The sequence below is a fragment of the Triplophysa dalaica genome, chromosome 4 (genome assembly GCF_015846415.1).
Source record: "Triplophysa dalaica isolate WHDGS20190420 chromosome 4, ASM1584641v1, whole genome shotgun sequence".
In the NCBI taxonomy this organism is placed as follows: domain Eukaryota; kingdom Metazoa; phylum Chordata; class Actinopteri; order Cypriniformes; family Nemacheilidae; genus Triplophysa; species Triplophysa dalaica.
Window position 1 is genome coordinate 6,379,761 of NC_079545.1, and position 12,067 is coordinate 6,391,827.

At 36.2% G+C, this 12,067-nt stretch overlaps 2 protein-coding genes across 2 annotated transcripts; one reads left to right on the top strand and one right to left on the bottom strand.

Annotated features, from left to right (window-relative positions):
- Positions 1–1,638: 1,638 nt before the first annotated feature.
- On the bottom strand, positions 1,639–5,810 carry mrm1 (mitochondrial rRNA methyltransferase 1 homolog (S. cerevisiae)). Its single transcript, XM_056746317.1, has 5 exons — positions 4,569–5,810; positions 4,333–4,426; positions 3,939–4,059; positions 3,732–3,851; positions 1,639–2,562 (listed from the first exon to the last, which is right to left on the bottom strand). Exons 1-5 carry the CDS (start codon positions 5,378–5,380, stop codon positions 2,519–2,521), a joined length of 1,191 nt encoding a protein of 396 aa, XP_056602295.1. The 5' UTR covers positions 5,381–5,810; the 3' UTR covers positions 1,639–2,518.
- A 150-nt stretch (positions 5,811–5,960) lies between these two features.
- Positions 5,961–11,866, top strand: mks1 (MKS transition zone complex subunit 1). The gene is made up of 18 exons (XM_056746390.1): positions 5,961–6,192; positions 6,630–6,757; positions 6,836–6,888; positions 6,969–7,124; positions 7,401–7,498; positions 7,611–7,739; positions 8,124–8,228; positions 9,026–9,134; positions 9,218–9,274; positions 9,358–9,400; positions 9,751–9,813; positions 9,886–9,956; positions 10,035–10,104; positions 10,189–10,296; positions 10,755–10,888; positions 10,988–11,070; positions 11,154–11,251; positions 11,573–11,866. Exons 1-18 carry the CDS (start codon positions 6,116–6,118, stop codon positions 11,671–11,673), a joined length of 1,683 nt encoding a protein of 560 aa, XP_056602368.1. The 5' UTR covers positions 5,961–6,115; the 3' UTR covers positions 11,674–11,866.
- Positions 11,867–12,067: the final 201 nt, after the last annotated feature.

Sequence of the window (12,067 nt, forward strand, 5' to 3'; positions counted from 1 at the left end):
AAAACAATATTAAACCTGGCCAAATGTATTTATATTTAAGTAATTTGAAACATTTGTAAATAGTTGTTATCCCTTTCGGTACATTAGTGAGAAATATAGGGAAAATGGCTGTATGTCAATGATTTTTTGAAGCACCTACAAAACAGGCAGGGATATGTTTTTTGGGATATTTAAAACACTCCACTGTATCAAAGCATAATTTTAGTGAATTGTTTAACATAATTTGTGTATTTGATATGTAGTGAAGAAAGACAAACTTTGGGCAAGTTTTAAATAACTACAATACATCAACTTTTTCTATTAAAGCAATAATAATATAAGAAAAACATTATAATTTAAAACCTTTTTTGGTTAATGTACAGCTTAAATGTAATTGTAATTTCCTCAGTAGGACTTCACATTTAGCCCAATCATGACACACCAGCTCAGTCAATTTGCCCTGCTCTTTTAATGAACAAATTGGATAATAACTCACCGTTTGTAATGAGCTAAAACTCTGTCATACAAAATTTATGAGGAATTTTCATTTGTGCAGGGGAGTTGCCTCATTTAATTCACAGAGCATAAAAAGGAGGGTGGGTGAACAAGAGCAATAACAGACAGTCAACTTGGATGGATAAACATCTCCTGGTCTAAATGACTTCAAACATGTGCATGGCATACAATAAAAAATTCTCAGGAATGAGTCTCTCAAAGGCTTGATTTTCACAATATGCACGTGTTGTTTAGTTTTTTTATTCTTTTTTTTCCCTATATGAAACATTCTTATGGTCCTTATGGTAACAAAAAACTCCATCAGCCTTGACCTGCTGCTATCAGAGCTAGCAGGCAGCTTTACGCTCTGCTGTTCCATTACTTTGCTGTGGGCTCTCTCACCGCACTGTTTCTGTGGCATATTAAACAGATTAATAGAACTGCACTCTGGGGAGGGGGAAATGCCAGTCAATCTAACCTGCCGACACAAAGGCGAGAAAAGCAGACGAACCCGCGACTCATCCTTGAGAGCTGATAAAACAAAGACAAATGTCACATTTGAAAGAAATGTGGAACTCTGAATGTTGACTTCCAGCTTCGATTTAGTAAATAGAGAGAGAGTCAGAATGATGGGCTCAAGTGCCAGTAGAAGTGGAGGTTAAAAGTGGGGACTTCTAAAGCGAACCTCACTATTACTATTGTTCTAGAAACCCCTTAAATAAATAAACTTAAATAAATCCAACTTGTTCTTTCATATCGTGTAGGACCTAAATTGTCTTGAACAGAAGAGGTGTTATTGGAAGACCAAAACATTTTGTGTGACCTTCATTTTGTCTAAAATATCTGTTTTCATTTAATCTAGGTCATAGAACCATATACCACCACTGAAAAATATTTTAAATAAGCAGAATACCATGTCCTGGGGTTGAGCAAATAGCAAGACAAGAACACCTAAAGTAAACTGCCCTCGCAATCAACCACAACACTTTAAAACAATGCAGCTTAGAACTTATTTAATTATGAATTTTAATAACGTTCAATACACACCATAGATCTGACTATATTCAATTCAAAAGATAAACATACATTGGTGTTACAGTATAAGACATGAGCATGAAGCATTGAGCTGTTGGAGATCATTTACCCCAGTAAAAACAATACATTGCTTCATTAAATCAGACTAACTCATCTTATATCTCATTCTCCCCTGCAGCTATGACAAAAACGAAATTGTCTACAGTATTAGAAGCTTAATCGTCCAGTCTTGCTCCCTGCTGACATGCCAATCAAGAACATTGTAGTATAATTGTAAAGCAGGGATGGGAAACCAAAATGTCAGATACTGATAAAGTGAATTTTACATAAATGCATCCCAATGGAGCAGGTCTAGCTTGAGTATTCTGTGGCCAAACCCTAAGCTTATAGCTTGATTCAGAGAGGGAAAACTCAATACTCAAGTATAGTGTAAAGCCATAGGCCTACTAATATATATGTAGTGCCACCTGCTGAACCAGTCTTAGTACTACTGATGACTGTTTACAGAAGTATTTTCTTATCGAATTGGTTTCAGAAAAGATTATACTGAAGATAATACCTCTCGAATGAAACATCCAATATTTAAGGATTTGTATACTTATATAAGCTTTTTTCTTAATTATCCTTATACAGTTATTATTTTAAAAGAACACACCATAACCTTTAAAAAACCTTTAAAAAAATAATACTGATGAGATTTACTTTAAAATAATTGATTGAATGCAAAAAACAATGAATAAATGCATACGTTTATATATAAGTTTTATTTTGAAAAATGTTACACCCTGAGCTCACAAAGACCCAGAACAGAGCAGGTCTTGCCTTAAACAAGTCGGTCACATAGGGCAGTCAAGGGGCAGAATGCATGTAGAGTCTCTCTTTATCTGATCAATGGGGCTCTCCAGACTCTCAGACTGTTAATTGATGAAGTAATCCAGTCATTAATCACTGTAGCGAGCTAATGAGAGACGTCCGAGTAAATAATGCTGCAGTCCTGCCGCCATCATCGTCACCTTAGTGTGCGGGTGGACAGAAGAGAGTGCAACAGGATGCCTGTGAGAGAAATAAAAAACATTAAAAGAGAAATTACTTTGTCTTATTATTACTTAGAAAAAATAATCAGTGGCAAAGATTTTCAGGGGGATTGCAGTTGGGGACATATTTTATATTTTAAACAATAAATGGTGAAAATCTTTTGAATACTAATTTTATGTATGAAATAAACATAGCATTTGGAAGATACATGGATAAAGGATGAAAATTCTACAGTTTATACTGAAACTTCATTCCCCCTTGAAATTTACTTGATGGACGGATAGGTGTTGTTTATAAAATCACAATGTCAAAGCTAACACAATTTCTAGCTAACTTTTAGCTAGGATACCTAACTGGCCCCTCTTGTTAATTATATATTTACATTTATATTTAGGCATTTGGCAGACGCTTTTATCCAAAGCGACTTACATTGCTTTATCCTATACATTTTACATAGGAATTTATCACTCTTAATATATCACTCTAAAGTCATAGCAAATATGATTACAGTTATTCCTCACATTCTGTTTTTATTCCTATAAACGGTTTCATGGACGCATGCGCCTGGCCCGAAGTTAACTTCCGGTCTTTGTTTGTTATCAGTCTGGCTAGTGGCTGATAACATAACGATTTATATTTTTATTCATATTAATATATATAATTTTTTACTGTATAATAATTGTATTAAATAAACAATTTGTTGAATTTTATTGTATGTTAATTTTATGAAATAAACAACTTGTTAAATGAGTTGTGTAACTTCATCGCATTTATGTTTAGCCAAGTAAGGGTTCTTCTACTGGTAACCCAAAATAATACCGGCTAAATATTTTTAATTTGCTAGCTAATGTAATTTACTTGTTATTTCTTTTGCATGTTTTCGGAAATAATCTACAGGGATTTCTTTGAGGATGTGTTCTGGAAGTTAAATTGGGTCACAAAAGCGTGAATGCGAAGTTACTTTGTTTATGTTATGACTTTGAAACCATCGATTAAAAATGTATTTATATATTAGCATATTAAACCGCACATAATAGATATTTGTCAACAATGTTTTCTTTCAATTAAAACATATTTTTTTATTTTTGGGGGGTTAAATATGATCCTGATTCCTGATTCTTATTATATAATCTATGATTAATCTATGATAGGTACAAAAAATGTGTTTGTTTTGTAGGTTGTTGTACCTGTGGCTACAGACACATTAAGTGATTCCACTCCAGGCTGCAGGTCTCTGCGTGGAGATATAGTGAGCAGAACATCACACAGCTGCCGCAGTTCAGAAGACAAACCTTCTCCCTCCCCACCTAACAACAGACACAGGCGGTTGTAGACACAACACAAGGGCGCACACCATTACAGTATGAGACAGGATAACTATATAAAACACATACCCATTAACAGTAGTGTAGGTCTTGACATCTTGAAATGTGAAACCGGCACAACTGCCGCTTCAGATTTTCCTTCCTCTAATCCAACTGTGCCAACAACCTGCCAGCCTTGTTCTGCTTTTACCTTTATAGACACAAAAAAATAAATTCTTTATGTTCACTAATACATTTCAACTGATAATACATAATAACATTTCAATCTTATATTATATAAGAATATTTCTTAATGTAAGATATTATAATAGTCTATTTAGTGTTTTTATACCATATACAGAAATCTAACATGTAATGTTTGTGAGAATGACTCAAACAATTTACAGCAACACTAAACTGCCCTCTAGAGGCTACAAAAGGAAAGGTTGTCACGAATTTTAAGAGAAGGGATACACTTGCTGACCTTGATCATATCTTTTAGGTTGCTGTAGCCAAACACTTTCATGACCTCCATCACACCAGCACTGGCTTTGCTCACTGTAGGTGTCAATGGACAGCTAACAAAAAGTAGAACATAATCAGTTCCCATGGCTTAAAGAAGACCACATTTAGTTGTTTGTGTAACAATCAGTTGTGGGTAATGATCAGATTACAATTACATGATCAGATAAACTGATACGGCTGATATTTGATGTCCACCTGTTATGAATGCTGCTGACCACCCGATCCACTCCCAGGAAATATGCAGACCGTAAAATTGCACCAAGATTCATTGGATCCTGTATTCTGTCCAAAACCAGCCATAACGTCTCTTGATTCTTCTCCTGATCATGATGAGATATTATTGGTCGCTCCTCTGTGACAAAGCCTAGAGAACTTCCAAGCAGACACAACCCCTGGTGCACTTTTCCACCACACATGTTGTCGAGCGTTTTCTTGTTGACTCTCTGGATCTGCACACCACGCTTGATGCCCTCCTGACAGACCCTCGAGATCGCATCTCTCTGGGGTCCTTTATCATCCTTCACGAAGAGACGACTTGGCCTTCTTCTATCTTGCATGAGCGCCAGCAAACATGGGGCCACTCCAAACACAATCTCCAACTGTTCATCTTTATTTTCCGCGGTGTCTTTATGAATCCCAAAGATCTTTCCAGTTTCTGACTCAGTGAAATCCTCAAACCTCAGATTCTGAAGCTCAGAAGACACTTTCCTCTCTGTAACAGATGTTTTCTCTTCGGGAGCCACCTGAGATTTTCTGCTCTGTGTTTTTGTTATTTTGGGAATACTAGTATCATCACGAAAAGTAGGTTTATACCTCGCATAGGACTTTGTGGTTTTATTCGAGTTTAAGGGATTATTTGTCAACTTTTCATCATCTCTTGACATAAGAAGTTGACTTGTGCAGTGATAGGCAGACACAGATGTGAGATATAATTCATTTATGCCGATCAAACAATGTCTATTCCTAACTTGATTAGAGACTTGGTATACTCTTTTACACATCTGCATATCTGTAATAAATGTACAAACGCAGAAGGACAATTTTCTAGCAAAAATGAAAAGTATACACTATAAGCTTCGGTTGGTTTTACATTAACTGCTGCCAAAGACACAGCCAAGCGTTCATATAATAATGTATTTCAAACAAACACGTTATTTACTATGAATTTATTAAGGCATTGCTAAAAATATTCCACCTAACGTTGCTTGTTATTGCTGCTAACTCTAAAGCTAACTCGCCCTTCAACAGATTAACAACAATATAAAAGCATAAATTTCCATTTTAGCGCGGTAAACAAGCAGATATGAAAACGACCTAAAAAAAACAAAGCAACCAAACCCTAAAACAACGTATATCCAAGGAAATGGGACTCATTACGGTTCATTGGCAGTTGTCAACGTGAATGTTCTCTAGCGTGGTGTGTGTATTACATACTAAGAATGCTGCTCCCAGAACAGTATAGAGCACCACTCTATGAGCGCATATTGAGTGAGGAGTAGTGCGGGCTGATCTGAAAACAGCGTGTGGAGGTCCGTATGCGCTTAAGTCGAGCATGCGCATAACTCACTTCCTGCTGCTTCCGTTAGCATGTTGCTACGCAACGAGACGCTCCAAAGTGCAGTAATATCTTTCAGACGTAGATCGGTTAAAAGCGGCGCATCATTTTCTTAATGGATAATACTAATCTGTGCACATGACATATTAACACTTAATATTCTACATTTGGAGGCTGGGTGCCAGATATGGCTGACGGCTGGTGTACTGACACTGGAGAAGCGGTTTACCGCTCGAGGGATGCAGTTAAAAACTTACGAATACGGTAAGTTATAGCTGCCGTAAAATTGTTACTTGTTGTGAACTTATCCTCCTGGATGCACACTTTTGCATCAGAAATCGACTTCTCTAACAAAACAGAAGTTATGCTATTTGATATTGCCACTGTATTCTTTGGGTTGATTTGCAGTGCCGTGTGTGCATGAACAATAATTAGCATTTAGCAGCATAGAAATGAAAAGTACCACAAAAGTAGCATAATCTTATACGATTACCAAATTCACCATTTTAACTGAGCAGATGTCTTCTCTTACAAAACACATTGCATTGATAATATCAGACATATTCATATTACGGTACTGAATGTTATGCTTGTGCCACGGTATTTACATGGTACTATAAAGAATACTAACAATAGTACATATCCAAATCACCATGGCCAAAAACAAGTATTAGTACGTTATTATTTTGTTTCTGTCTCAGTGTCCGCATACAACGGGTGACCTCCACAGCGGCTCTGTCTCAGCATCTCCATCACCAAGTGCTGTCTCACCAAGAGAGAGGAGCTATAGAGCTTGACACCTTCAGCTCACAGACACAAATGGCTTCTGGTATGTGGAAAAGCTTTACAAATCAGTTATTAAGATAATATTACTGTTGCTTATGTTCTGTGTCTGTTTTTAATCCAGCCACTGATGAGGAGGAATTGGTGGTTGGTTGGCAAGAGAAGTTCTTCAGTCAGGTAAGAGACCAAGACGAGCTGTGTGGCTTTAAATACACAAGATAATGGTTTGATGACTTGTTTTTATCATTCATATGCAGTTTGAAGTGGACCTTTACCAGACAGAGACGAACTGTCAATCTCCACTGGAGCGTCAGTATCACACAGAAATACTGGCAACGGAAAGGACTAAAAGAAGAAAAAACCAGCGCATTTTCACCTACACAGACTTTGATCGCTTTGCCAAGTGGGAAGAGGTTAGTAAACTGTTTCTTCTCTCTTTTTTTGCTAATTTGAAGACCATCATTATATATGCTGATCTCACAAAAAACTTCACATTTCGGCCAAAACTTATTAAAACATATTTCACATAGAAATGAAACATATTGCTTTACAATTTCAACTAAACGTTGCATTACGGTAATGACATTTTTTAAAGGAAAGTGCTTAATTGTCAAATATACAGATGTGGTCTTGACAGGTTTTGTGAGACACGCCCATACAGTTTTCTACATTTGTGATTTTGTTGACAGCAAGCACAGAGTCTGCTGATCCCAGCTCGGCCAAAACCTACATTCCTAGCAGAACGCATGGCCAATGTTAGACACAGGAGACAAGAAAGACGTCCTGTGTAAGCCTAACTGCCAGCATTTTGTCCTCTGTGAAGGCCTTATCTTTCCTTTCTATTGTTATCTTCATATTTGAAATTTTAAAAGGTTTGTGTAATTTTGGGTTGTTTTTAGAGAGCCCATTGTTCCCAAATCCTGTACAATTGTGTGGGAACCCTCAGAGGAGTTCATAAAGAACAGCCACACCATCAACACACCTGTCCAGAGCATGTACATTATGGGAGATCTTGGGGCTTCGGGGAAGTAAGTCAGAACGTTCCATTAGCCATACTTAATGTCCTATTTGCTTTTAGAAGGTCCGCTTTCAATGTTAGAACAAATGTTTGCAATTCATGAAACAGTTTACACTGTACATGTCATACGTAGCCATGTTAAGGCTGCACTCTTTCCTATAGTTGGGATCCTTTTTGTCAATATGACTGAGCAGATCATGTTGATGACCATTGATGTACATTGTTACATGTGTAAATGTAGTCTAAAAGTCATAGTATGTTCTCATGGTAGCCTTTATGTATCATTTAAATAAATGTGAAATAACAAAATCAGTCATTGATGTATATGACCCACAGGAGAATAAGATCTGACCATCCTATTCTGACTTTTACATTATTTGTTTGTGTTTTACAGGTTGGGCCTAAAAGAGAATGAATATGTGTTATGCACCATAAGAGCAGATAGTAACGGTGTCATTACAATCAAACCGGACTTTAACAACAACAGAGGCGCTTACAGGCAAGACCAGCTCTTCCATATATTTTACAGATTGATGCGATGTGATTTTTTTACTCGCATCAAAATATGTCCTTTACATTACGGGCGACATGTAAAAAGCAGTAATTTCGTTTTTGACAGTAATTTCAAAATAAGGCCTCTACAATCAAACTATCCATAACCATAGAAATGTCAATACTTTAGCATGTTTTACAAAAAAGGAAGCCATGATCCCTACCCTAAGTAATCTTTTGTTCATCATGCATAATTAGACATTAATGAAGCATATTTTTTATAGAAAATTATAAATCATATTTTTAAATATGGAAAACTACCTGTATCGGCAATGATCATCTGGTCACACTTTATTTTAAGGTTCAATTCTCTGTGTTAATAAACCATTAACTATGACTTTTGCCTCAGTAAACTACTAATTTGTTGCTTATAATTAGTTAATGAGGTAGTTGTTAGGTTTAGTTATTAGGTAGGATTAGAGAAGTAGATTATAAGAACTAATAAACAAACAATTTGCAAAAAATAGGTAAAATAGCTATAATCTAATAAGCAACTAGCTAATAGTGAGAATTGGTTCCTATACTAAAGTGTTACCGATCATCTATATTGCCATGTACACCATATGGCAGGAAAATATTCAACTTTTAACTAGAGAAATATAAAGAAATTTGTTAACCTTGAACCCTTTTGCAGGGTACTGTCAGATGTGTTACTTAAACAAAATATAACATCTAGTAGAAGCACATCTAAGAACACAGTATATCCACTTATTTTTATTTTAATCTGTTTAAATAACATGTCAGGCTAGAGACAGTGGGAGAGAAGAGGGAGGTGTGGAGGCTCTATTTGGAAAATGCCTCCGAAGACATTAAGGCAGAGGAAAAGGAGAGAGAGCAGCACATGTACAGAGATGTAGGTCCTTTAAGATTATTTCATTGTCATTTTTTCTACGAGGCTGTTTTTAACTCACAATTCTAAAATATTTTTCTCCTTAGTTGTACACACGTCACAGAGATTACCTTAACAGCCTGGTTGGCCAGGACTTTGAGATGGTAAGAATCATACGCATTATATCATGGTGTCATTGTATTGAAAATATGTTCAAATTGTATTCTTGTCTGGTCATTTTCTTCAGCCACCTCCAGGGGTACTTCGCCTGATTGTAAACGGAGAGATCGGTGGGTATTATCAGTTATCTTGATCACCTTAAAGGGAAAATGTCACCCTCACATTGTCATCTTTTTGTGCAGTAAAATTGATGTGGTCTAAAACGTCAAGGAGACCAAGAAAGACATGTTACCCCATGTAGTTTTAAAATGACTTATGGGTTAAATGATAACAAAATTTACGAGGTTGTAGACCTGCAGTGCAGACCATACAAGGAAACATTGGCGCTTTATAAAATCAGCTCTTTATATGCGTTCTTGAATTGCACATTTGTAATGTATTTTAACTATTTAACTGCAGATTTAAAGTACGAGTTTACAAATTCACTCAATTGATCGTAATGTTTCAATTTTCATTTCAGTTTCAGCTCAGGGATATGAATATGACAATCTTTATGTCCACTTCTTCCTGGATTTACCAAACAGTGAGTCAACATTACCATACAGTGGCCCTAAAAGTTATGGACCCTTATAAAAGTTTGACTTGGATTCTATAGGTTGGTCCAGCGTTCCCTTTCACTGCCTGTCAGGTGTCACTCAGACCTGTCGCACACGCAGTCTAGGGAAGGTAAGACATAATCATAGTTTCCTACATCCATTAACATGTATTCCTGAAAGTGTGGATACCATGTTTTCTCTTTCATAGGAGGATGTAGCCTTTTTCTCCTATCCATTCAGCTTCGAGTCCTTCTTTAGGAAAGAGGATGAGTCTGATGGTAAGAACATTGTACCTTTTTTGATGACACGCTCAAGTCTTAAATTATAAACAACCACTGATAATCCAAGTATATTCTGTGCAGGATCATTACCCCAGTGGCCAGTTTTATATTTTAAAGTTCTCTCCTTGGATTTCTGGCAACGGTACAGAACTGAAGGTTATGGTTTCCTTGTCATTCCCTCAACACCAGGTATGACAGACATTTGTTTTGAGGTAGAAGTATTAATCCGTGTAATAAAGCGACTACTGATTCACCCAAAAAGCTTTTGAAAAGACTCTTTTTAATTATTCCTCTGAAATTGTAAAGTGACATTTTATTAATATTTTTAATTTAGTCGATAACACTAAAATTCAAATAAAATGAAGAGTCCGACAGAAACAGGAGTATTTCAATGAATATTTATTTAACTACACAAAATGTTAAATAAAGATGAATAAGTATCAAACATGGACATTTGCTGAGACTAAAAAACTTTGCAAATTGTTTAATACCCCTTTAGTTTGCAGAAATGGTAACAGAAATTTTGTTACAATTCAATTTGAGAATATATTTTTTATGCATATATCACTTACATAATCGTTCTGCAAATTTAGTGTCACATTTATGTTTGTGACTTTCAACTCAACTTCAGTATGCTGTGTTCTCAGGGTGTCACAAAATGACTTGTCAAACATGGAGACCCATCCAGACTGGCACGGTGGCTGAACTGAGGCGCTTCTTTATCGGTGGAGCTCCTGAACTTGAGGACATCAGCTATGTCAGACTTCCTGGAACTTTCAAGGTAACTCACACATCTCTTAGTGTGAGGTTTTTGTCCAGTAACTATATTGAGTACTTTGTCCTTGAATACAGGATACATGAAAGTTCCTTCTATTTCTAGGGAGAGCGACTGAGTCGATTTGGCTTCCGCACTAAGACGACTGGAAGTGTGACCTTTAATCTTAACTGCATACAGCATGCCAGGTTGGCCAAAAATTGCATTTTTTGATTGCAACTATCTGATCTGCCCATTTAAGGTCATGAGAGATTTGTGGTGCTTTTCTCAGGGCTTTTATTGATGCAAACACCCTGAAAAGAAGGAGACAGACTGTTCTAGATCAGCTGGGAGGTCACAGTCAGCAGGGCTCTGTCTATAATGTACTAGGTAAGAGAATTCGGAATCACTTTAGTTCTGTTTTTATTGCTATCGATGGCTATTGACAACAGTACAAAATAACAGATTGAATAGGTCATTAACAATCAAGGACGTCCAATGCATTAAGGATAAAACTAACAAGTCTATTTTTTTATTCATGTTCTGTGCAGTGTTTTTTTATAACTTTCAGAACTATTTAAAATTACTAGAGGCTTGATTTCATGGCTCTAAAAATGTCAAGTGTTGTTGCCTATCCCAGCATCCTGTGTCACAAAACATAATCGGTCGAAACACAAGAAATGAGTATCACACCATTCTTTGTGATTTCAGAAGCGTTTCAGAGGGCCCGTAAGCGCATGCAGGAGGCGAGAGAGAGTTTACCCAGAGACCTCATCAATACCACTGGACTAAACTCAGAGTCGACTGCATAATAACACCTTAAAGCCTTAATGCTGTCTCTGTCACCTATTTCATATTGTTGTATTTATGTATATACTGTATGTACATATTTTTAAAATTTGATGGAAATACTTGTAAATGTTTTTAATATAGTTTTTATATGTTATGTTTGTATTGTGTACAGTAAATCCCTCTATACATAATATGAATATTTGAGCATACTTAATAAAGACATTACCACAAACATTGAACTGCCTGGTTTGTTTTTGGCATTTTTGGGGGTTGGTATTTGGTTTCTTTCCACATACTGAAAATGGTTCAATTGTAGTTGGTAAGTTTGCCCATGACAGTTGATTTCGTTTATGTTATCTATTGTTATTAAATTGTTTTATTTTAGAGTCCACACATTTTGGGATGCATGTATAT